Source organism: Diaporthe amygdali (assembly GCF_026229845.1).
Source record: "Diaporthe amygdali strain CAA958 chromosome Unknown NODE_8_length_1307975_cov_65_857355, whole genome shotgun sequence".
Taxonomy (NCBI): Eukaryota; Fungi; Ascomycota; class Sordariomycetes; order Diaporthales; family Diaporthaceae; genus Diaporthe; species Diaporthe amygdali.
The window spans coordinates 1,051,679-1,073,226 of record NW_026517028.1 but is presented as its reverse complement, the minus strand read 5'-3'; the positions used below and the strand labels follow the sequence as shown (position 1 = coordinate 1,073,226).

The following is a 21,548-nucleotide window of genomic DNA, read 5'->3' as shown; positions in this document are numbered from 1 at the left end:
AGACACAAGTTTATTGAATGAAGTCAATCTCGACCACTCGAAGAGCTAGCATCTTTGGCCCGACCAAAAGTCTCTCACAATCAAGACTTGCCGAGGAAGCACTTATGTGCATGAGTTCGCGGGAGCATCGTGACTAGGATCGTGATGAATGCGCATACCAAATGAGTGACTTGTGATTAACTGACTGAATGAACGACTAGGTAAAAGAATGACCTGGACCACTGAGTGTCCTCTTCCCTCTTCTCTCTGCTCTCCACTTCGTTTCTTTCAAATGAGCATGATTCCACAACAAAAAATTGACCTTAGAGCTGCCACCGAAGAATGACAATTGAATTTGCCAGCAGACCACGGCCCTGCAACACCCTCTGCATCGCCCGGCTAAGCTGACAGCTTTGCTGATCTCATTCCGGCTACGACAATTCTAATTGCAATGATTCAACTCATTTGATCTTTCTTTGGCCAGCACTGGGAAGCCCAGAGGACTGTCCCTCTGGTGTGCTTGGATCTAATCCCCAGCACTCTGTCCATCGTGACATCTTCCTCCTCGCTGACACCATGAACGGGCTTGCCAGACTTGTTCGTGCGGACGTGGCTACCTCAGGCTGATGCTTTGTAAGCGATCAAGGCCGATGTCACAATTTGACCGGTTTCCGGGACCGGGCAACTGCGCTTGAGGTGACCCGTCGCCTAACAAACAAGATGTTTGCAGGCAATTCGACACGAGGCTTGGTCTAACCTCGTGAGGGTGCCCGTCGATGACTCCGGGCGACACGGGGCTGGGCGAATGCGTGCTGCGAGGCAGGCGAATGCCATTGCGGATGTTTTCTGACGACAAAGTAACTGCAGTCAATGTAAATCTGCATTCCTCTAGGTCTGATCAAATCCCGTCGAATCCTGCACCGCCAAGCTGGCTGTGAAAGGCTGTACTGATGCTCTTCTCATCATCATCACGGCGACCGAAGCCGTTGATTGGTCCCAGACGGCTGCCGCCCATGCCCTCAACATACTGCCTGAGACGATCGCTCTGGCTGTACGAGGTAGGGCGAGAAGCACCAATGGCATCATGCAGACCGGCTCCTAGACTGGCGCCACCTTGGCCGATACCCTTGCCACCGATGACACTGGCGCTGGCATCCGTGTATTCGGAGTTGGCCACGCTCTCACCGGCAACGCTCTCAGTTGCTCGGCCCCGGCTCTTGCCGTTCGATCGACCAGGCGGAGTTACACCAGGAAGACCTGGCCACTGGTCGGGGCTGAAACTGGAGAACATATGAGGGTAGGCTGAGTTTAGGCCGGCACCACCGAGCGCAGAACCGTGGATCGATGAGACGTCATCGGGGATAAAGGACATCATGGACGCAGAGTCAAAGTCTCGTGTTGAACCATTCATCCCACCAAATCGACCATTCGCATAGCCTGCTGCTGGCTGCTGACCAACGGGCCCGAAACGCTGCGGGCGGTAAGCCGTCTTGGGTCGACCAAATTGCAGTAGAGATGTCTGCAAGTTGGTGAGGGGTCCCTCAACCAGGCATTTGCGGTCCTTGAAGTGCACCAGGAGATGATGCCAGAGCTCATGCTTGGACAAGACCTTGGGGTTTCCAATGATGACGAGACCGTATTTCGCACGAGTCAAAGCTACGTTGAGCCGCCGAGGGTCCGAAAGGAAGCCAATGCCTTGGGTGTCGTTGGAGCGAACGCAAGAGAGAACAATGAAGTCTTTCTCACGACCCTGGAAGGCGTCAACTGACGCGACCTCCACCTCCTTGTAGCTCTCCTTCTTGAAAGTTCCCGTGTTCTGCAGGGTGCTAACAACATAACTCCTCTGACCTTCGTACGGAGTGATGACACCGATATCGACTGGCTTGACACCAGCCTTAAGGAATCGAGTGACTACCTTCTCAACATTTGAGGCTTCGGTCCGGTTGAGATATGAAGTTCCTGACGCAGAAATTTCCTCGTTGCCCAGGTTAGACCAGAACATCATGGGGGTCTCAGCAACAGGCCAGGGAAAGTCGACGTCCTTGCGAAGCCGCTCCTGGATGGTCACGCCATTCTGAAGAGAACCTTCGTAGAACATGTTCGAAGGAAACTCAGAAAGGCATGGGTGCATGCGGTACTGAACGTTGAGACGGATCGGAACGTGGTTGAGCTTCACCAGACGCTCGAATAGAGACTGGTTGAGGCCGGCCTTGGCAGCCTTCTTGTTCATGATCACTGGACCAAGCTGCTTGTGGTCACCAACCAGCACAATCTGTTTGCAGCCCAAGACAAGAGGAATCATGCATTCTGGCTCCGCCGATTGAGTCGACTCGTCAATGAGAACACTTCGGAACTGCATCTTTGCAAGCCGGGGATCGCCAGCACCGACACAGGTGCAGCACACAACATCAGCATGACTTAGGATCTCCTTTTCGGCAGCCTTTGTGAGCTGCTTGAATTTCTTCTCGTCATGACTGGCCAGTTCACCATATTCATTCTTGAGTGTCGTGAGCTTGCCCAATTCGGAGCCCATGTCGGATGCGAGTGAGCGCACTTGCTCGTGCAGCGCAAGGAACTTGACGGAGGACTCGACGTCCTCACGAGACTTGGCTGTCAATCGTACGACTTTGAGGCCGGTGCGGTGGATGCGCTCACAAAGCTGGTCTACGGCGACGTTGGAAGGGGCGCAGACCAGCACCTGACCGCTGTTCATCTTCGCCAAGTGGTAGATGATAGTAGCTGAGGTAACAGTCTTGCCAGTTCCTGGGGGGCCTTGAATAAGACTAAGAGGCTGCGAAAGAACGGCTTTGATAGCGTTGATCTGGCTGTTGTTCAAGTCAGGCAATTGGGGCGCAGTGAACTTCCTGGGTATCTGCGGTCTCGTTGGCGCGACTTGAACTTCGTGGCCCAGCAACTTGTGGAACAAGAAGCCAGAAACACTCTTCTCATCCAGGGCAAATGTCTTCATGGCGAGCTGCATGCGATCGTAAGAAGTGGCCTTCCAGACGTACTCGGCAGAGAAGTTGTGGGTGCAGTCAGTTGGGACAGACTTATCACTTCCGGTCTTACGGAGTTCCAATATGACCTCGTCGTTCTGGTTGTTTGGGATCTTGATGACATAGCCCACGCCCTCCCAAGGGGGACGAAGCTCTCCCTTGTACTTCAGGCGCATCTCATCTCCGACAGCGAGCTTGACATCGCCTGACTCCATCTTCGGAAGAACGAAGCTGGCCATGTGCTTGTTGTTCAATCCCATGGTCCAGCTCACGACCAAGCCATCCTCGGACTGTGCCTCCTTGAGCTTCTTATCGAAGTCGGATTCCATCTTGACGAGAGGACCGAATATGTTCTGGTAGTGGTAGGGATCGTCGTATCTGAGAAGTACAGGGTGCGGGTCATCGTCGGCATTGGCGGCCTTTTCCAGATCAGCAACAGTAGCATTGGTATCTTCCTTCCACATCTCCTCGAGCTTGGCAATCGTGGGCGGCGTGAGCTGTCGGGCACGGAGCTGTTCGGCGTCGGAGGGTGGATGGACAAGCCAGTCCAAGAAGGAACGGTTTTCGATGAGTGGCTGCCATCGAGACACGTCCCAGCTCATATCCTTGGACGATGTACTGGCGGCGCAGGGCTGACGGCAGAGCAGGACGACCACGGTATCAGACTTGGCTGGGATGAACCCAAGCAGGAAGACATTGCGAGTGCCGCAATTGTAGCATTCCAAGATAGTATCTTGCATAGGTGACTGAGGGTGCAACTGTACTTCCTTGTGTCGGGCGCGGACAAGATGGTTCACAATGTGGGAAGTGTTGGCAGTTCCGCGACCGCTGCAAAACCACTTGTTGCACGACAGACACTTGACCACCGAGGAAGGCGAGTGGATTCCACAGTAGGCGCAAGCATGCGCCGGCAGTTCCTTTTCCTCTTCAGGTTCGTTGAGGCTCACGCCCTTCATAGCGCCCACGGCAACACTGGCAAGGCTCTCGTCATCGTCGTCGTCGCCGATTGTTTCGGTTTCGCCATCTTCGTCGTCGGTTCGTCGGCGACCGTTCCCGATCCCCCTGCGCCCACCGGTCTTGCTGTAGAGCAGGCTCTCATCAGGATCGATGTTGGATAGCTCGTCGGAGCCACCAGCCTTGATGGCTTCAGCGGAGTCGGAGATCAGGTGGTTGCCAACATGGTTGAAAGCAGCGTCCATGCTTGCTCGACACGCACTGTCGTGTCGCAAAGTCGGCCTTTTGCTGTTGAAGGGACTGGAGCCCAGGTTAGCCTCGAAAACCACGCCGAATCGTGGACGTAACGGCGGGGAACGGTGGGAGAGGCGCCAGAATGTGCCGAGGGAGGGGGACGGGACGGAGCCACAGACAATGGTGCACACACCTTTCCAGCAGCTGTAGAATGAAAGGATCACAGCCACGACTTGGATGAGAATGATATGGGTAGAAACAGCTTGGAATGATTATCACATCCTAACTTCCCCCCAAAAGACTAGACTCCCCCAGGCTGGCGATCGCGAGTGGCGTTGTGGTTTGTCCTCGCAAATGGTATGGTGGGTTGTCGAGTCGGGCCTCAGATGGTGGTTTCTCGAGAAATTCCCCGTCCAAATTCCACACCCAACTTCACCGTGATAAAATGCCTGCCGGCCAGGAACTGATGGCGGGGACGCATGGGTACCTGGGTACAGGCTGCATGATGGCTCGTGCGTCCTGGGACAAGGATGGCGATAAGTGCGATAAGGATTTTTTGAAGGGACGAAGCTCTGCACACTTTCTGCCGGCCAAAGTTAAGTTTGTCTGCTTCACTTCCCACTCCAGGGGCGAAGATTCACCAAGAGTCACACAAGCTGAAGCCATGATTGTGAGTTAGTACCTGAGGATTTCAAAGAAAAAAGGCAGTACTGACAGTTCTTGTTCAATAGCGAAGACAAAATAGACAACGGAGGGACTACCTCTACCGCAGGGCGCTCCTGCTGCGAGACGCCGAAATTAGCGAAAAACGGGCCAAGTTGAGGGAGAGTCTTGCGACTGGCAAGCCTTTGGACCGATCCATCGCCAATGACGAGCAGCTAAGGAAGGACTTTCAATATGACGAGGCACGACCCGACCAGAAGGACCAGTTGGATCTCGACGACGAGTGTACGTCCAATCCCGCCCGACCGGCAAAATACATCCTTTCTCTCTCCATGCTGACATTCGGGAACAGATGCGGCGCTATCCGGTATTGTCGATCCTCGAGTTCTAGTGACTACCTCTCGATCACCCTCTAGCCGACTGGCCGCCTTTTCTAAGGAGATACGCCTGCTGATGCCTACGGCGATCCGTCTAAATCGAGGCAACACCATTCTACCGGAGCTGGTTCGTTCCTGTAACAGTCGCGGCCTGTCAGACGTGATCCTGCTCCATGAGCATCGAGGTACACCGACAGCAATGACAGTATCCCACCTGCCTCATGGGCCGACGGTCTCGTTCTCTCTGCACAACGTTGTCCTGAGACAAGATCTCCCAAACAGTCTCCGTGGTACTGTCTCCGAAAGCTACCCACACCTGATCTTTGAGGTAGGTAATCGATCCTCATACTTTCGCTCGCTCGGATATGGTTCCCAAGATGTCAACAGCAAGGGCGAGTCCCGCCAATGCACACTCTATTACGGTTGAGCGCACGCAACGGCACAAGCCCGCAGGACTTCGGAAGCCTGGCAAAAGATCGATGCGGCACTCGAGCTCGAGTGGGACGTCTTGTTTATCCTGTACAAGAACAGTTGCTGATGTTTCGTCATTTAGGGTTTCACCACGCCAGTTGGCCAGAGAGTCGTGAAGGTTCTCAAGCACCTCTTTCCCCCTCTGCCAGCGGCAGAAAGCAAACCGAAGAGTGGTAGAGTCGTCACTTTCAAGAATGTGGATGACATAATAGAGGTCAGGCATCACGTGTTTGTCCGGACTTCTTATGATTCCTGCGAACTCAGTGAGGTAGGGCCGCGTATGAGCCTTCGGCCCTTCGAGATCCGCGGTGGTTCTCTCGAAAACAAAGATGGCGACGTTGAGTGGCATCTCAACTCATACACTCGCACAAGTCGGAAGAAGAACTTTCTCTGAGCGAACGATGCCGGACCGTGGGAGCGGATCAGACTCACCGAGCGGCTATCATGCCGCTTTCGTGAAGAACAGGTTGAGGATCGACCCACCTTGGGTCCCCTCGAGGAACTCACACCTGACGTATCTGCCAGGAGCCAGTCGAAACACACCTCGTTCACTAGTCGAAATGTCTATCTAGAGATCCTCTGGCGGGATCGCTTACACAGCTGATCTACAAAGTCAACCATCTCGCGGAAGCAGCAGCTCTAACGGACTCGTCACAAGCGCATCAGCGAGCGAGATAGCCGAAAGTCGTACTCCAACATGGAATACGACGATAAGATGCGCACCTAAGGCGAACCCAGAAGCTATCGACAGTGCTGCCAGCACATCGGCTCAGACGTAAAGTTGGACGTTGTGGCATATGTAGATGCTACTTCAATAACCCAACACGTCTACGGAACTTGTACAGGAAGTGATTGCTGTTTGGACCATTGTGGCGTGAGCTTGAAAATGCCAGGAGATCGGCGAGGTTTCCAAAACAAGGATCATTGAGGTTGCCTGTTTTAGGACATTCTTCACGCAGAGGTACCTAATACCGCGAGCACCGACATGGTGCGCGGCGTTGGATGGAACCAACACAACATGCTACTATTGTAAGAGAAGAGATTCGAGCAGTCGTCCCGCATTTTTCCGGTCAAGGTTGGCGAAAGCACTAAGGGAGGATATCACGATATCAGTTCTGGTAGCAAAGTCCGCCTGCCTAAATCACATGCGCACTTCAGAGCATTAGAGGGGCGGTCCTTCTCCAATGAGCTACAGCTTCCATGTTGATATGTGTCGCTGCCTGCGTCGAAATGTGATGGGGAGTGCGCGACTTGTTGCACCCGTAACCTGGAGCCTAAACCACTAGATATGTTCAAGGCCAATCTTTGAGCCCGGCAACTGCTCTGTTGCCATGGCGAATAGTGCATTTTTGTACTCAAGTGTACCACATCTGAGAGTGTTTTACAGTAGATGCCACCAGGTGAAGGTATCCAAACAATACCAAACATATCGCCCAGACAACCTTCTGTTCAAGCTCACCACGGTAAATAAGTATTTCATCGCCACAAAATTCATATGTAGTAAAAATACCACTAAACTTTTCAGTAGCAGTGACCCAAGACGGCAGCAAATGGTCGAGGTGAAGCAGGCTGCCACATAGTCCTCCTCACTCCTTGACCCGCGAGAGCTGCACGCTTCAGGCAGGGACCCGAGAACACTCGTAAAAATGGGTTTCCAGCTAGTAAGTTTGAACTCGCACATGATCTGGATGCCTGGGCTCGTTGGCTCATGGCTTCTGTACAAGTGCTAGCATCAATGTCGGATTCAGGCCGTGGAGTGGAATGGCTGTATTGACAATGCGAATGGGACCGTATCCGTATCCCGTATTTGCTGTTACTGGCGGTCGTCTTATTGATTTGAAGATAGTCAGTCATTCCTCCACTCCACCTCGGACTGGTCCCACATCAAGCACAAGCCATACCGTACCACTATAGTATGCATATCAAGTGAACTTGCCCTTTTAAAGAAACAACTGGGGCCAGCGAGTCGTACGCAGCAACCTCAGCCCCGAGCATTGAACAGCTGCTGCAGGCGCGGGTTGACATATCCACCAGTGCTCCAGCCGCCTCCTGGACATCTCAATCCCGAAGGCGGTCATGCCTTGACGGTCCCTTTGGACTCTCTCGCAGAGATGAGGGCTGCAATGGCATCCGTCCAACAACATTCTGGTTCAAGCCGGAGTTACACAGTACGGTCAGGCTACGCCGTCAAGCCGCAGCCTGCAGCCTGCAGTGTGATGTTCCAACCTCCTCCAACATGGACCAACATGTAGGCATGAAAGATTACGCTGTTGCAACGATGGTCTCTATCCCATCAGGCGCAGAGGCCGGCCGCAGACAATAGGCGTGCACGGCGGACGCGCCGGGACAATGTGCTCGGCTGCTCGGGAAGGAGGACTGAGCCCCGCGGGTGGATAGGTCTCCGTACATGGAGTCCGAATCCGACGGAACGGTTCAGAGTCTGACGCGACACGCAAAGGCAAAGCCTCACTGCTGACGCCGTTGTTGGATGAGTGAGGGTTCCAAGGTTCGCCGCTGTAGGGTGTCTTAGGTACCTAGATATACCTCATGGAGTAGAGGTGTACCCGCATGGCTACTATGTTGCATATGGCAGGTGTTGGGTCTGGATGTATTACAACAATTTCCCTGCCAGGGAGCTTCCAAGCAGTTGTTGGTGCCTTGAGCACACACACACAAACTTGATGTCGCTTTTCTTTTTTCTTTTTTTGCGTGTATATATGAACTGCAGAGTGATCTGATCTTGCTCAGAGTCCGTTGCCCAGCCTCCAAATACTCAGTTATACGCAAGTCATTTACTCCTTCACCGCTGCTCCATTCAACGGTTTTTGTGACCCGGAGTTTCCAGGGTCTAAGTGAGACATCATTGCCATATCCATCAGCAGCATCGGCCGGGCTTCTTCTCAAATTTAGCATCCCCCGCCCCACTCAGCAGCAGGCCACCCCTGCCTGGCGTGCGAGCTTAAACGTCATACTCGCTGGGCTGTGTGGGTGTTGGTGTGCTCAACCGGCTCACTGTGAGCAGGCTCAGCGCGCGACGGCTCACCTGCCCATCTGCCATCTGCCATCAGCAATCCAATCCAAACCTGCCCAAGCCCGCTCCAGCCCAGCTCCAGCTGCCAGCTCCCAGCTCCATCTCCCTCGTACAAGGGCAGGGTTCTCGTCTGATTTTCCCTCGACAGCCGCCGCCGCCAACAACTACCTTGGAACCCTACCTGCGAACCTTTTTTCCCCAATCCACCCTCTTCCGCCTTAATCATCATCTCCTTCTGTAGCACCTAGACAATATAACCCGTGTGGACCGTCAAACTACCAACTACTCACTCATTTGTGCTCTCACCCACTCCATCACTCAGTCAATCGGTCAATTGCATTGGCAACCCGCAGTATCCGACCGGGTCAATCATCCTGCTCCAACATGTCGCATTCCCAGTATTCCGGAAACCCGTATCAATCGGGCCCCGCGCAAGAGTCAGGGTACGGGAACTCAAATCCCTACGGCGCTCCAGTATGTGCTCACTCTCCGTCGTGGCTCATGGCTCGTGGCTCGAATGCGATACATTTGACTAACACCGCCGCTCAGGAACAACATGAATTGCAGCAAATAAGTCCGGGCCAGAACCCTTACGGCTCCCCGCAGTCCGCCAACGTCCTGTCGCAACAAGACTTCCTCCAGCGCGTCTCCCACGTCCGCAATGAGATCCGCTCCCTCACCGCGGACGTCCAGCGCATTGCCGGCCTACACCATGACGCCCTGGTCGGCTCAGACGACACTGCCCAGCGCCGCCTCGACGACTTGGTCGCCTCTACTCAGCTCAAGAACACCGGAATTCGCGACCAGATCAAGTCCCTCAAGTCCGACGTCGAGCGGACCACCGACGGCAGCGCCCCCATGAAGAAGAGACAATTCGAGGCCCTCAACGGCGATTTCAAGAAGGAGCTCCAGAACTACCTGCAGGAGGAGCAGCAGTACCGCGAGAGGTACCGCGACCAGATCGCCCGCCAGTACAGGATCGTCAACCCCGAGGCTTCCGAGGACGAGGTGCGCCAGGCCGCCGACGCCGACTGGGGTAATGAGGGTGTGTTCCAAACAGCGGTAAGTCTCTCGCAGCTCCCAATTCCCCTCTCCCACCCAAGATTCCTGCCTTGATACTGACGGCATTATTCTCCACAGCTCAGGACAAACCGGTCAGGCCAGGCTTCCGCGGTGCTCGGCAACGTGCGCGCGCGGCACAATGAGCTACTGCGGATCGAGCAGTCTATCACGGAGCTCGCGGGGATTTTCCAGGATCTCGACACCCTCGTCATACAGCAGGAGGCCATCGTGGAGCGCGCCGAGGAGCAGACAGAGCAGGCCAACCAGCACCTCCAGGAGGGCAACAAACAGGTCGACGTCGGCATTACGCACGCCCGCCGCACCCGCAAGCTCAAGTGGTGGTGCGCCCTCGTTGTCTTCCTCATCTGCTTGGCCATCGGGCTGGGCGTCGGGTTGGGTGTTTACTTTAGTAATAAGGCTAAGAATACGGCAACCAATGCGACCCAGTAGAGAAGCCAGAGAACGGAGGGACGTTGACGAACGACGAAGTTGCGCGGCACAACACTGGCTGACACTGCCTCGTTGATCCTACCTCCATTGGCCACATGCATTCCGGCTGGTTTCCCGCAGCCAACTTGGCGCCTTTTTGGAATAAAATAAAACAACGATACGAACAGCAATGACAGCACGCACGCACGCAGAGGATGGATGGGTGGATGTATGAACGGGCGGGCCGGATCCAGCAAAAAATGACCTTAGGATTGATGAACAGGACGGACTACTCTTCTATATAATGTTTTTTGCCCCGCCCCTGGGCTTTCTACCAGGACGCTCAAGGGGCCTTCTTCACGCCTTCATGTATATATGTCTACGTCCGTCCAGCGGGTTTAACGCAGAGATCGATGAAAGGATTGGATCCGGTTGTAAGAGAGAGGAGGGGCCGGTGGAAGAGGCGCTTTATAGCCTCGCTGGAGTATGTGCGATAATATACAATTCTTTACCTATAGAGCGTAAGACTGTGCCCCCCAATGGGCTGGAATAGGTGATTTTCTCATAACAGCCTGGCATAGACTCCATACCTCTTCGCCTGGATACAAAAGTGTGTGGCAATATGTATGTAGTAACTATGCTCATGTAGTCGACACCTTAAGGTAAGGAATTGTTGAGGGAAGAATTACTTCTGTATTCAGTACAAGCCCAGAGCCTATCGCCTTATGCTAGACTCCGTGGAAATGAGTCGGTCCGTTCAACTGGTCTCGCCTGGGACGCCAATTTCAAAGCCGCGGGCCGGTTTGGTTGGAACGGCACCCGCTCACTCGCGGCACCTGCATGGACCACAACAAAAGACCTGCACTTCAACCGCCCCCTCACCAACACCCAACCTGCACCCACCAACAACGAACGCGCCTTCACCATCCCCATAGACACCAGCGCGCACACCTCTGCGTGCCACAGTAGCAGCAGCAGCACCATCACCAGCTTCCTCGGCTTGTTCCGGCCTCCAGCTCTCTATCGGAGGCCGGGCCCAGCCGCCTGTAGCTTCGCAGCCAGGGCAGGGTATTTCTCCTGAACCTGGATCTGCGTCCTCGTAGCTTCTGCGTAAGACAGCGCATTCACCAGCTCTCCTTCAGTGCGTGCAAGATCGGCCGCCCGCTCAAAGTACTTGAGCGCTTCTGTCACCTTGCCCTGCTGCAGGAGAAGCTGGGCCATCGTGGCGACAGCAATGTCGCACTCGGGGTCGACTGGCGGACGTTAGCGTTGGTTTGGAAGCAAGGGGAGGTCGGATCAACTTACTGATCAGTGCCTTTTGGCACAGCTTCTCGGCCTCAGCGAAGTCTGACTTTTCTTGGAAGATGGCAAGGGCCTTGTTGATGAGGGGGAGCACATTCATGCTCGTGGGCTTCTCCTGCTTCTCCATCTCGATCGCCGACTCGAACTTCTCGATAGCTTCTTGGTACTTGCCCTGGTCCAGGAGTAGTTCTCCGTAGTAGTTGTACACATCAGGCACCTTATCAAAGTTCTTCATACATCGTCGGAAGGTTGCCATACTAGAAGCAATCGATCCCATCTTGTACTGTGTCACTCCGAGCTGGATATGAGAGAAAATGAACTCCGGGTCGAGGTCAATGGACTTCTGGTAGTCCTTGGCTGCCTCCGCAAACTCGCCCTTGATGAAGTGCAGCTGAGCTCGGTGGTAGTAAATATCAGGATCGTCGGCGTTCTGCTGCAAGGCAAGCTCAAAGTCTGTCTCGGCCTTTTCAGGGTCACCTACGGTCGAAGGTCAGCTGTTTCTGTAATGCTCCTTGACAGGTCATGAGTAGCTTACCGAGTTCAAGACTCATGCTAGCTCGCTTAATGTAGCTTTGTGTCATAGACGGGTCCAGCTCGACGCTCTTGGTCAGATCAAGCAGTGCCTGCTCGTGCTTCCCGCGCAGACATGTGAATGTTCCCCGCATGTTGTACGCGAACGCCTCGAGCGAGCCAAGATCGTTAAGCTCGATAGCCTTGTCAAAAGCCGTCGCAGCTTCCTCGTAGCCCTCGCCTGTCTTGGACTCCATTGCTCGCAGACCAAGTTGCAGCTGTCCCTTGCCAGTGTCGGCTGGGATCTCAACCGAGTCTTCGAGACCCTCGGGCCGCTCCTTCGATCGGAAGCTCTGTAGGTAGTTGCTGACAAAAGTCGGGCTGGGCAGCTTGCTAGGCTTGTTTGCCATGATCTCCTTGGCTTTGGATTCAGCGAACTTCTTCAAGAGTCTCTCGACAGCCTCTGCGCTCGAAGCGTTCTTGAAACCGTCGATGATGCAGCTGGCCGTGTAGTCGAGAAGAGACTCGGAGTACTTGCCGAGCTTGTCGTAGGCGTTCGCCCGTCGGTTCATGGCCTTGACGTACTCGGGGTCCAGGGTGATGGCAGCCGTGGTGTCCTCGACTACCTTGTCCCAGTCAGCGAGGGCGTTAAAACAAGCTGCACGGTTGGAGTAGTAGACGGCTTCAGGCTTGCAAAGAATCGCTTTCGAGTAGAGGTCGATGGCATTGTTGAAGTCCTTAGAGCCGTACGAGTGGTTGCCAGCCTCCTTCAACTTGACGGCCCAATGTTTGCGGTCGTCGATTGACATGGCCTGGACGGTAGCCTCGGTTATCTCAGGAATCTCGTCGGCGCTGTCCACAGTGGGGGCTTGTGAGGCAGCGGGTGCCTCTCTCGGAGCAGCAGCATTCTTCTGGGCCTCTGCCTTCTTCTCGGCTTCCTTTCGCTTCCTTCTTTCCTTCTTGCTAAGTTTTGGCGGTGCATCTGTTTTTGGCTTCTAGATTCAATCACACAAGCAGTCAGTACCGTATGTCTCACAGCAAATCTGTGTCGAGATAGAGCTTGCAGCGCTGCGAAACACAGCTGGACGAGAAGCGCCGGAGCTCTAAGCCAGAGATTAGATGACGCACCGAGTTGTCTGATGTGTAGTAGAAGACCCCGGCGCCGGCGACGACGACTACTGTGACGCCAGCAATTGTGTAGACGACAGCCTTGTTCTCAGAAACCCAGTTCGATATGCGGTCCCAGACTGAGGATTCTGCAGGCAGTGGAACCGGGATGCCTGTGGAGGGTGGCGGGAATGACGGTTGATGCTGTTGAGACATGATGTCGTTCGAGGATGTGGATCTATGGCGAATGCCCCAGGACGACGATGCACAGATGAATCAAATCGAATCGAAAACCCGATGGCGGGAGCAATTGGCGGATACCGAGGTCTGGGCGACGACAACAGAGCTGTGGACTCGAGGTGAAGAGGAATCGTGCAGCCAAAGTCCAAACGGCCAAAGCTTCGTCTTTCCTGTGCAGTCGGCTAACTGCTCGATGCTGGACGCGAAAAAAATCGGTCGCGCGCAATTGGAGGTGCTGCCATTAGGATTGGAAAGCAGCACAAGCAAGGATGGACACCAGATAGCAAGTGAGCGGGCTCGATAACGGAGCACGGGCCACTAGAACAGCGTCATCAACGTTGGAAACGGGGCCACAAGCTGCCCGCAGGTGGGCACCTGCAGCTCCATTTCTGCCAACTCGAACAGCTATTCGTCCTACTGCACCTCAGTATCTGTAGGCCCCTTAGGCATTGGCCTTGCCAGACGTGCAGATGGGCTTCGGCTTTTCTAAGTGCTGCACAAGAAGATTTTCAAAATTGTCAGGAACTGGCCTCTCACATTATGGTGCTCGAGAAAACCACCTCTGGCCCCTTGTAGTCGTGCCTTTCCGAATGGAATCGAACCGCCCGAGTCCTGCTTCCGGCGTCGGAACCTCCTGTCAGCCGGCAGGACCTCATGTTTGGGTGGGTTCATTTGCATGACTCCTCCATGGCATAAGATTCCCATCTTGATTTGCACCGATTTACTCTTGGCCTCTCCATGAGTCCGTTCGATTTCAACAAGCGGTTTTCAAGCTACATTGAGAAGTAATCCCACAAAAGATACAAAATGGGTGAGCACTTCGAGTTGTTTACGTCTCTACGTTTTGACCCCACGCTGCTTCAGCTCGGGGAAGGCCAGCCCATTGACGGTGGCTGGAATACAACCAAGTCGTCTCCTTACTACATGCTGGACTACCACCGAGATCGCATGCTGAGGGCAGCATCTTACTGGGGATGGAGCAAAGCAATTGCGGCTATCGAGGGGCCCGAGGGCCTGGCAAGATTGGAGTCCTTCATACAGAGCCAACTCGGCCAAGACCCAAGCAGCCAGCCCAGGAGAGCCAAGATTCTGCTGTCAAAAGAAGGGCAGCTGGGACTTGAGTCCTCGATTGTCCCGGAAACGTCCCTGGCGAATCTTTTCCCGCAAAGGCTTGTCACGCCAGACAACAACAATACTGCTGACCGTGAAGAACCACCGCTTGGTCATCTTCGACTGTCGCCCCCGTATGTGATCCACCTTGACGACCATCCCACACGCCGCTCTGAATACACCCATTACAAAACCACGAAGCGCGACATGTACGACCAAGCTCGAGCGCGTGCCGGCCTCAAGCCTACTGATGCGACTCAGGAAGTGCTCATTGTCAACGAGGCAACCGGCTCTATCATGGAGGGCAGCTTAACGACCCCCTACTTTCTGCGAAGGGGGAGGTGGGTCACACCGCCTGTTGCCGAGAAGTTCAGTACGGACGATGGCAGCGGTGGGCAGGATGGTACGACGAGGCGATGGGCTTTAGAGCGGGGCTTGGCTGTGGAGGAAGAGGTCAAGGCAGAGGACATCGCTGATGGTGAGGCCGTTTGGCTTAGCAATGGTGTTAGGGGCTTTGTCTTTGGCAGGATACAGAGAACAGAGGCTTAGCCACTACCTAGTGACGATCGTAAATATGGTAGAGAGTGGTTAAAAAGTGAGACCTCCAAATGATGTTTATCATTACTAAAGAAGACGTTCGTATTTATCTAGTGAGCGACTGACGCGTGTCCCTCAAAGAGAAAGAAGTTGTCTTGTTAAGGTGCTTACTGTAGTTCAGGGAGCAAGGAATGTCACGAGTGGTTGGCCTGCCCGAACAACAGGCACACAAAAAGCCTCATGTTAGTTGTACATTTCGGCTACTCTTCAAATACGAAATAGTTCCCAAGACTAGGGCAAGTAACAACGAGCCGGCGATATTGTGTATCATGAGAACGCCACAATGCAAGTCGCATGTTCTGTACGAAACATTGTATGCACTCCAACTGTTAGAAACCCAGCCTTGTAAGCATAAGTATCACAGGGGAATACTTCCGATATCGACCTGGTATTTAACACTGCGACCGTTGCATAAGCCATGCGTCTTGTTGCGTTTGGGCTAACTACCAGGCGCCGGCTGAGTATACAACCCCGTTCAAGGAGTAGGCCCGCATAATAAGAGTACACAGTATAGCCTTGTCATGTCTACAATATGTCGACATCGGTACCTTGTCAAAAGTAGGCTATGGAAGAAACGGAAGAAGTTGCCCCAATTACACGCCACTTATACATGACAAACCATTGAGAAGGGCAATAAGGCAAGAGGAGGCTTAGGTGGTCTGGAACACGGGCAAAGACCTCTAAGCTTGGCACTCGGGCTGGCCCGTTCGGCGCGGATGGATTAACACAGACAACTGGGGCGGGTCGCTGCGATAAGACAGCTTGACATCTGCTTTAGTTCTTGCGTCATGGAAACACCCCAGCAAGGGTTGTCATCTGCTGGACGCGCAAGATGAGGTAAAGCAAACAAGACCAGTTGAGCAGCAGCGGGTGTCACAGGATAAGGCTGTGAAAGAAACGAGATGATCAGCTGTGCAACCATTGAAGAAGCAGCGAACATGGCAAAGATCGGCCTCTTACGACGGTGGCTCGGAGCTCAATCGTCAGAATGGTCACCCGTGGTGTCGAAGTGGTGTGGAAGCGAGACACCGACAACCAGCAAGATGGTAATCATATGTCGTTGAAAACAAGCTTTCGATAAGCCGCGTACTGCGACCCAAGAAGCTGTCCTACAGGGGTGTGATAGCACGAGGATTCACGAGAGACGGGATCAGCGATACACGGTCAACAACCAAAACCGGATGCAGGAACCGTGTGGCCAAGACAGATCAAGATCTCTGGGCATTGAAAGGCCGCCTCCTGGAACACACGGTAGATGCTGTACAAAGCAGACAACTGGTTGTCGTTCTCGTTCTCTCCAGCTCTCGTTTGAATCACCAAGGAGACTTGGATGGAGATCACAGCCGCCCCGCGACTCGCTTTGCATGGTTCCCCCCCACTTGCCATCGATGCCGGACTGGGGTTTGGGAGGCCTACTGTGTATCTCTCCATGCTTCGTACTCCTGGTGCCCGTTCAGGATTAATGACATGGCTATGCCATTCGCTTTGCTCTGGTTGTCCCCGTTGCAACCCTGCGCTACGTGCCATGCCTGTTCAAGCAGCAGCAGAGACAAGCTATTGAAAACTATGACGCCAGTTTCAAATCGCTGAGAACCACAGGAAGCAGAAGCAAGTGACGCAAGCTTGCCTCACATGTGCCAACCTCCTCACCACGGCGACGAAGCTCGCAATGCCATTTGCCTCATGCGCAACCCATGAACCCTCCACTGTTCTCATCAACAAGCAACTTGTCCTTGTTTTCAAGCTGATCAAACAGGACATTGATCAGTACAGCTGCTTCCACCAAACTGATTTGCTGGTTTGTGGCCCTATGCATGAAGTGATCCATTGCTCTGCAGCATTGCCCAACGAAGCCTGTGCGAGACTGTACCCACATGGAGTCAACTTTGTACCATGCCATCTGTCAAAGTACCACAAGCGAAGCGCATGAGCTCGTCCAGCAAGTCGTAATGGATCAATCCGTGGATCCTCAGATAGACTCCTCTGATAAGAGGTCTCGCACGCCGTCCCCCCCTTTTCATGACGCTGATGGCGGCGGCATCACCATCACCGCCATATCAGAGACATGGCTAGAGGTGGGCAGGTCAGCAGGTCAATAGATCAACAGTCACACTCCGAGTCACCGTCACCATTTGTCTGGAATGCGTTTATCTCCAGCCATCAAATCCAAAAATAGCTGATAATCGGTGTGTTGTGCTCGTTGTGGTTATGACACCTCGGTACCTGACTGGGTACTTGGACTAATACATCAGGGGCCCGACACGATCGATCGGGATCAAGCTTTCTAGTGACAACGCGTCCCTCCCTAACGAGGCACACGCCTTCCAGCATATAAGAACACCTTCCTGCTCCAGCAATTACCTCCACTTCTTCATTCCACATTCTTGACATAAACATACCTCATCCTTCCACTTGCCCGCCAAGAACTCTCCACAGCACTCCACCAAGCACTACTGACAACTTGTCACTGAATAACTCCTTCCCCACTCATCGTCCATTTCACACAGCAATCGTGGCTACCAGATCAATCATGGAGGCCGCCTTCAAGACACAGTCCGAACTCAGACATAAACTAGGACTGCGCAAGGTCCATGCCATACCCAACCAGAATTACAAGGCCCATGGCACCAAGTCCTATGTCTACCTGATCAACAAGTTTGGCTTCCAGCCCACTCAACCTGGTCCCTACCGCCATGCCACCACGATCCAGCAGCGTGGGCTTGCTCACTCGAACGTCGCCAGAGGAGGACGTGTTCGTCGTGTGGACAAGTTCGTCAAGGCCACCGGTGACCAAACTGGTGATGTCACCGCCGAAGATCAGCAGAATGACTCCATGTACCTGTGTGAGGTCGACATCGGCACTCCTCCACAGAAACTCAAGCTTGACTTCGATACTGGATCGTCTGACCTCTGGGTGAGTGACTCCAAGGGTGGCCTTTTTCTCATGACCATAGCTGACGACTTCAGGTCTTCTCCACTGAGCTCTCTGCGAGCGCCCAGAAAGGACACAATATCTTTGACCCGTCCAAGTCGTCTACTTGGAAGGCAGCGTCGGGCGAGGCGTGGAAGATCTCCTATGGTGACGGCAGCTCGGCATCTGGCGATGTCGGAACCGACACTGTCACAATTGGCGGTCTAGCCGTCGAGAACCAGGCCGTCGAGTTGGCCAAGACCGCCGCGGACCAGTTTACGTCTGGAACTGGCGATGGGCTGCTCGGTCTGGCCTGGCCATCTATCAACACAATCACGAAGAATGGCCAGTCATCCCCACAGAACACCCCTGTTGCGAACATGATCTCGCAGGGCGACATCCCCAAGGACGCTCAGCTCTTCACATCCGCCTTTTACAGCTCCCGTGACGACCAGGCCAAGTCCTTCTACACCTTTGGCTACATCGACCAGGATCTGGTTGGCAGCAACGAGATCTCCTACGTCGACATTGACAACTCCCAGGGCTTCTGGATGTTCCCCTCGGCGAGTGCTACGGTTGCCGGCAAGAAGATCAGCCTTTCCAGCAACACTGCCATCGCTGACACTGGCACCACTCTTGCCCTTGTCTCTGACGAGGTCTGTGAGGCTTTGTACAAGGCCATCCCTGGCTCCAAGTACGATGACCAGCAGCAGGGCTGGTTGTTCCCCACTTCCACCACAGCTGATCAGCTGCCGGACTTCAGTGTTGCGGTAGGCGACAAGGAGTTCACCATCCAGAAGGAGGACCTTGCCTTCGCGGTTGCGTCGGAAGGATACTGGTACGGTGGAGTCCAGTCCCGTGGCGACAACCCCTTTGACATTCTGGGTGACACGTTCCTGAAGAGCGTCTACGCTATTTGGGACCAGGGCAACACTCGCTTCGGTGTTGTTCCGAAGATCGAGAAAACCCAGAACCTGGAGCCTCCTTCCACCAGCTCGTAGATGAGCCGCGGAGTCTGCTTTGCTGGGGCAGGCCTGGATGAACAAACACATATCACGGGTTTATGATGATAGTTATGATCTGTTCGGGGAAAGGAATGGCATCGACTACTTCGAGGAAATTCTTGGGAGATTAAGTAGCTAGTGAGTCTCAATACAAAGCCTTTCTTTCGAATAATGCTGCTCTAGTGTATATTTCCTGGGATGGTCGGCCGAACACGGTCATGAAAAATACTCATTTTGAGGCACGCTTGCATAGTTAAAGGCCAGAAGCGGACCATGCACTGACCTCCGCCCTCTCCCAGGTGTCCCTTCTGGGCATCACCACATGGCCTCGCGGCCTGAAATGATCTCGCCGTGACACCAGTCAATTTCCTACTTTGTACTTGATCATGAGAGAAGCCAGCAGAGTTCCCGTAGTGTCATGAAGAAGTAAAAAGAGCAATCATACATCTGATATACTGTTCAAGCGTACACCTGCCAGACGGACCGTGTAAAATGATTGGCCCGCTCGCTCTGGCGAGGCTTACGACCTGCATGCCCGCCCTCTACTTGTTACCCCCCGTCAAGTTCGGTGACCGCGTCCATTATGTCACGCTGCCTCTCGTAACGGTCCCGCCAGGGCGAACCCGACGTTGCCGACATGGAACCGGCTTGCAGTAGCCCGAGGCTTGCTCGCTTGCTACGCTCGACCTGGGCCGAGGGCTGGCGTGCCTCGTCTGGTTTACGATCCTGCCCTGCCATGCCCTCCCCGCCTTGCTCTGCCTTGCACCCTCCTGACCAGTGCCGTGCCGCCGTGCCGCTTTCTGGTGGTTGGGATCTGGTCGCACAGCGCCGGCCTGACAGATGGCGGCCTGGTTGGCGGGCGTGGCGTCTGTACTGCAAGGTGATTGTGTGTAGTGTAGTATACCGACCCTACCGAACGATAGGGATGGCCAATCAGACCTGCCCCCTATCGCTTGGCGAGAGAGAGACGAAGTGGTGTCCTGTAGGTGTTATCATGTGAAGATCGATCGTCTCCAGAAAGGATGAGACAAGAGCCGCCTATGACGCCTTTCACTGTGAGCTTGATATCGGGGTTGTATTCACGGGAAAGGCAACCGATTTCTCCTAGGGAGTATATTGGAATTTGTAAGGCCGAGGCGCGTCATTTACAATCTGCCCATTCGACTTGTGGTGGATCTACTGTAGGAGCTCCCCAACATGCCCAGGTAGGCAAGGTAGCTAGGTAGGATATGCATCGTAATCACGAAAGGTCCGACACATCGGCGCCGATCGAGGACCTTCTGGTCAGCCATTTTGGGGGGGACAGCATCCTGGCAAGGTTGGGGTAGCTTCTTACCTACCGCTGATCCTTGCCAATTGGGAATGTGCTGTGGGAAATACTCCGACGGCGAGTCTCTCTGGAGCTGGGCTGGAGAGAGACGGCAGTAAGACGCTCGATATCCGAAGTCCGTTTTATGGTTTGAGCATGACGAGGGATCGCGGGCAGCTGTGGAGGGAGTCGAGCCGTGTTCGCAGTCCCAAGCTTTGGTGGATGCCACACTGACACGACACGACACAGCAGGACGGGCTCGTGCAGGCGAGGTGAGGTAGTGGACTGTTCTGGATGGATCTATGCCGTCAAGCTTGTAGATCTAAGATTGCTCAGGTGTTTCGCGATGGGGGATGCAACACCATGCCTGCTGACTCGGATGACAGACCAGACGGCGGGCTACTGACTGAGTACCTGGGCTGCTGGGTAGAAGGGACACCTGGCTGGTATCTCTCTGTCTGTCTGCATGGGTGCCTCCTTCTGCGTGGTACAGTAGATGCTGCTTGTCGTAGCTGCATTGGCCGACAGCCACTGACGAGGCCCTGCTTGCTGCCGTGCTGAGGAAGCAGAAGCAGCAGCAGCAGCACAAGCAGAAGCAACGCCCAAGTGGCTTGGCTCCTTCTTATCCTACCATTTGCCCTGGGGGTTCTGGGGTTGGGTACGGACCCGGAGCTTCCTGAGGCTCCATTTCTCCATGTCTCCATTGTCTCCAGGGCCTTCCAAGGCCCTCCTTCCAAGGTTGCTTGCACACCACAGATACAGTTTGCTTGCTCGACGAGGTGGCTGGGCGGGCAGGCAGCCTGGTACACCGTATGGTACACCGTAGGCAGTAGGCAGTAGGCAGTAGGCATTAGGCACGACAGGCAGGCATCGCTGTCGAGGTTGCTGTAGACAGTTCAAGGTTATCCCCGACGGTATTGGTGTTGATGATTAGACTATACAGACCAACATTGGGACGAAGGGACCTTGACCTGACCCCGACCGCGGACTTGGTTGCGGCTGACCTTTGGAGTACCTGGGATACCTTGGGCAGGTACCTTTGGAAAGTACCTCTTGATTCTGCGGTATACTCGCAGTCTGAGACGGACCATTCATAGTCAGTCAATTGTGAGTTTCACAGGCAATTGAGTCTCCACAGCCAACGGCCCAGGCCCCAGGGCCCAGGCTTGACCTCCCTCCCGCGTCCAGAAGCTACTCTGCTCCTGGGCGTTGCAGGCCGTCTGCTGCGTGGATGCGTGGATTTGAACCCTGGACGGGTACCT

General features: G+C 54.2%; 6 protein-coding genes across 6 annotated transcripts; 4 read left to right on the top strand and 2 right to left on the bottom strand.

The window, feature by feature from the left end:
* Nucleotides 1–877: 877 nt before the first annotated feature.
* Nucleotides 878–4,174, bottom strand: J7T55_013567 (tp-dependent helicase nam7; the record flags this gene model as incomplete). The annotated part of the gene is made up of 1 exon (XM_053141374.1): nucleotides 878–4,174. One exon carries the CDS (start codon nucleotides 4,172–4,174, stop codon nucleotides 878–880), a length of 3,297 nt encoding a protein of 1,098 aa, XP_052995907.1.
* A 653-nt stretch (nucleotides 4,175–4,827) lies between these two features.
* J7T55_013566 (U3 small nucleolar ribonucleoprotein IMP4) lies at nucleotides 4,828–6,068 on the top strand (the record flags this gene model as incomplete). The annotated part of the gene is made up of 4 exons (XM_053141373.1): nucleotides 4,828–4,833; nucleotides 4,895–5,111; nucleotides 5,179–5,531; nucleotides 5,757–6,068. 4 exons carry the CDS (start codon nucleotides 4,828–4,830, stop codon nucleotides 6,066–6,068), a joined length of 888 nt encoding a protein of 295 aa, XP_052995906.1.
* Nucleotides 6,069–9,089: 3,021 nt separating this feature from the next.
* Nucleotides 9,090–10,217, top strand: J7T55_013565 (syntaxin-like protein psy1; the record flags this gene model as incomplete). Its single annotated transcript, XM_053141372.1, has 3 exons — nucleotides 9,090–9,179; nucleotides 9,255–9,767; nucleotides 9,846–10,217. 3 exons carry the CDS (start codon nucleotides 9,090–9,092, stop codon nucleotides 10,215–10,217), a joined length of 975 nt encoding a protein of 324 aa, XP_052995905.1.
* Nucleotides 10,218–11,216: 999 nt separating this feature from the next.
* On the bottom strand, nucleotides 11,217–13,331 carry J7T55_013564 (mitochondrial precursor protein import receptor tom70; the record flags this gene model as incomplete). Its single annotated transcript, XM_053141371.1, has 4 exons — nucleotides 11,217–11,449; nucleotides 11,502–11,975; nucleotides 12,034–13,003; nucleotides 13,137–13,331. 4 exons carry the CDS (start codon nucleotides 13,329–13,331, stop codon nucleotides 11,217–11,219), a joined length of 1,872 nt encoding a protein of 623 aa, XP_052995904.1.
* Nucleotides 13,332–14,162: 831 nt separating this feature from the next.
* On the top strand, nucleotides 14,163–15,014 carry J7T55_013563 (uncharacterized protein; the record flags this gene model as incomplete). Its single annotated transcript, XM_053141370.1, has 1 exon — nucleotides 14,163–15,014. The coding sequence occupies one exon, from the start codon at nucleotides 14,163–14,165 to the stop codon at nucleotides 15,012–15,014; it is 852 nt and encodes a 283-aa protein (XP_052995903.1).
* Nucleotides 15,015–17,592: 2,578 nt separating this feature from the next.
* Nucleotides 17,593–18,974, top strand: J7T55_013562 (spartic endopeptidase; the record flags this gene model as incomplete). The annotated part of the gene is made up of 2 exons (XM_053141368.1): nucleotides 17,593–17,976; nucleotides 18,030–18,974. 2 exons carry the CDS (start codon nucleotides 17,593–17,595, stop codon nucleotides 18,972–18,974), a joined length of 1,329 nt encoding a protein of 442 aa, XP_052995902.1.
* Between the last annotated feature and the right edge of the window lie 2,574 nt (nucleotides 18,975–21,548).